At 36.7% G+C, this 3,670-nt stretch overlaps 1 protein-coding gene across 1 annotated transcript; it reads left to right on the top strand.

Moving 5' to 3' along the window:
- Window positions 1-685: 685 nt before the first annotated feature.
- On the top strand, window positions 686-1,967 carry LOC128550616 (chondrolectin-like). Its single transcript, XM_053529941.1, has one exon. It carries the CDS (start codon window positions 792-794, stop codon window positions 1,575-1,577), a length of 786 nt encoding a protein of 261 aa, XP_053385916.1. The 5' UTR covers window positions 686-791; the 3' UTR covers window positions 1,578-1,967.
- The last annotated feature ends 1,703 nt before the right edge of the window (window positions 1,968-3,670 follow it).

Genomic DNA, 3,670 nt, shown 5'->3' with positions numbered 1-3,670 from the left:
GGTGAATATTTACGCGAGGAATAAGTTTCGCGACATGTAGGTCCTCGCGAAAACAGCGAAAAGTAAATCCTCGCTTAAAAATTCTGCTTTTATAATATGGTGTTTACGAGTGTGTGTGGCAGGGACTATCCTTATGATAAAACATATGACCTGTGCATATTCAATTGGTTGGTTTTTCTTTTTTTACATCGACTGACTGTACAATTTCGATTTCAAAAGGATAATTTGATCTTGCAAAGAGCGCACATGGTTACTTTTCATAAAATGCGCGTGCAATTCGTGGTCTGTTACGACTTTGCAGAACAGGTTTGTCTTTAAATAGAAACAAAACGGTCAAGAGAGAAAATGCATGTTTAAAATACTAAAGCTGTACGGCTTATAAGTAAACGGTTATTTCAAAACAAAGGAAGTCTATAATTTAGACGATTTGTTCAAGGTATATCCCATTTCCATTTCAAGAACTTTTGCAATGAATTAATAATATTGGTTGCATATATGTAGTGTCCAGTCAGTAAGTATCAAAACTAATTCACAAACAAACCTTAATAATATACAAAGTCGTGACTTAAAGTCATGTTCATATAATATAATTTTTCTATGGCTACGAACAATTGGAAATAAACACCATATGGCACGTATAGACTCACGTAAACGGTTAGTCACACAGCTAGGGGGAGAAGATATATATTCGACAAGCAGAGCTTTTAAGTATAGTAGATAAAAAGTTCGGAGAGAACATAAGCAAAATACAAGTCATAAATACACATTAAATAATTCTATTGTAAAGAACTATGGAATTTAAAGACTGTGTAAAACTGGTACTATGTTTATTGGTTTGTGGAATGGTCCCTTGCGTTCTTGCGGCGCCAACTGCGGACAATGAAGAGTCATCCAGCCAGGATAGCCAGGATCTTAACGGAGACGCTTTACAGGAGATGGGGACAGACTACGACAAACCATTTTTGCAGCTGATTGGTAAAGCAATTGAACAGCTAGAAAGCAAAATAAATGATAAAATATGTGATCTTCATCCATGTTCCGAGTGGGAAGAATGGACAGGATGCTATGCACATGTCAATGACTTTGGAGCTAAATTCCGTACCCGTGAATGCGGTGTAAATTACACAGCTTGCGACTCTGATACAAAAGCGAAGACTGGTGAAACTGAGATATGTTACGGTTACTGCCCAGATGACTATAACATTACGAATAGCGGATATTGTGTGAAATTGTATCGTGGCATGCAGACAACTCGAGTGGAAGCAGAACGGCAGTGTGAAAGCGACGGTGGCCATCTTGTAAACATCGATTGCATGAGGAAATACGAAGATGTCAAAGAGGTTATCAACAAAGAATGGTTCACGTCTCAGTTTTGGGTAGACGGTCTCCGTAGTAATAATAGTTCAACATGGGAGTACGGCTATGGTTCCGCAGAGGGATTTTTCAACTGGTACCCTGGGGAGCCTAGCAACGGAGAGGGCGAATCGTGTCTGGTTGTCAAGGGTTACCAGATGCAATGGCAGGACGTGCACTGTTTGGATGTGTATAACTACATGTGTGAAGTCATTGAACTTTAAATTTATCAAACATGATCTTAAAACTAGAGGAAATGTAATGTGCGAGACATTAAGAATTAATTATTAATTATTTTCTATCGAATTTTACAGTTACATGTGATTTATTGCAATCAACTGAAAGGGAAATTCTAAATGAATGTGCTGTTCATACGTTTGATAATAAGTTAGTTTACATTTGTGAGAACTTTAATTATAATCTAAATATAGATCCTAAATTTTTTGTTGACTAAATTTTCTTACACTGTCTATTCTACCTTGTAAACAATCTTGATCTTAACATAAAGAACTACCTTAGGTAGAAGTTTGTCAATGTTAAAGCTTATGTCATTTTGAATGCAACTGCTGTATGAGTACTGTTGTTTGAGCATGAAATAAATGTTGCTGCATTTATGTATCTTTACATTGTTTGCCTTTCGTCCGGAATATTTGCATGTGTGAAAATTATTTTCGTTCGTGCGTACAGATCTATCATATTGTGTATAATACATTTCTATCGTAAAATTCAGATTATTATTAAATGTAACCATATACATTCGCTGTCAAGTTAACACATTAAGAATTCTAGGCTAATCAAGTTTTACATTGGTCTGAACTTTCAATGTTCAGTTATGAAACGGGGCGTCATAGCCATTGTTGTTGCACAATATACCTTATGAACAGATTTCAAAAGGATCTTCTTATAGATTGATTTGTATATACTTCATACGTTTCTGGTGGCAAATCTCCTACAAGTTTACTAAGAACGCAGATGGAGAAAAAAGTTTGATAAAAAAAAGTTATTTTTAAAGGATCCGTTTTACCAACCTATCTTCCCACGAACAGTCGTCAGAAATAGTATTCGATTAAGTGAATTACAAATACATATACTGATTTTATGTCAGACCCACTTTGTTCATCTGTTCTGATCCTTACATTCAACAGGTAATAGTTTTAGGGTAAGTTGTTGTTGTAAGCTTGTTTAAATATTTTTGTTGAGTTTAACGTCGCACCAACACAATTTTAGGTCAAATGGCGACTTTCCTGCTTTGATGGTGGAGGAAGACCCCCCAGGCGCCCTTCCGTGTATTATTTCATCACGAGCGGGCACCTAGGTAGAACCAATGACCCTCCGTTAGCCAGCTGGATGGCTTCCTCACAAGGAAGCTTATTTACAGCCGCCATCATGTAACCAATATAGGCGACTCCTCCGACTGCTAGTTGGAGGATAGCGCAAGATATAGGAGACTCCTCCGACTGCTAGTTGGAGGATAGCGCAAGATATAGGAGACTCCTCCGACTGCTAGTTGGAGGATAGCGCAAGATATACGAGACGCTCTAATGAAGATGCTTCACTGATTCTCTAAGGAGAAAGGTGTAAAGATGTAAAGCACCTAATACACGGGGCACTTATCCCAATGATAGTACATTTGTATAGTGAGTGTTACCACTGGACCACTGTCCGCTCTTTATAAGATAGAAGCAACTATATATGACCAGATATATCATGGGCGAGATTACACCAAGTTTTGTTTTCCAACAGGGGATGTTAATCGATGTCTTTGACAGAGACTAAAGTCTACTGTTGAATCCCCCGAGATTTAAACCAAGGCCATGATACATATGACGACGTATGAGATTATCATTTCTAAGTTTTAAATTAAAAATATTAAAAATTACCGAATAATTTATTTATTTTTTTAAATATTGATTCCCTCTATTTGATCGATGCCCACACTGTGTATGTATCAAGGGTACAGGTGTTCAAGACAAATAAAAGAAAGCTTTGTAACAGGGTAACTTGTCTAAAAGCATCTGTCACCAATGTTTGGCTTTCCAGAACATAGTCTTTACCTGTTACAGAGCCTATCTGTGACCGTAGGGACCACCTGATTCTTTAATCCACAAGGAAATTGCAGCAGCATGCAAGAATTATGGTAAGCATAATTTAAGGTAGTATCATTAACCATATTAAACAAATGGTTTCATATGATACTAAAATGTAGTGGAAAAAAGTGTGATTTATGTAACAATCATGTTTATCGTCTTCAAAAGATCAAATGAAAATTTACTCACCATGAGAAAATCAACAGTCATGTAAAAAATCAACAAAATCA

This window comes from Mercenaria mercenaria, chromosome 18, assembly GCF_021730395.1.
Source record: "Mercenaria mercenaria strain notata chromosome 18, MADL_Memer_1, whole genome shotgun sequence".
Taxonomy (NCBI): Eukaryota; Metazoa; Mollusca; class Bivalvia; order Venerida; family Veneridae; genus Mercenaria; species Mercenaria mercenaria.
Note: the sequence above shows the minus strand (reverse complement) of the source record. Positions and strands in the feature narration are given on the sequence as shown.

Coding starts and splice junctions, on each gene's coding strand:
- LOC128550616 (XM_053529941.1), top strand. CDS start 792: ATGGAATTTAAAGACTGTGTAAAACTGGTACTATGTTTATTGGTTTGT.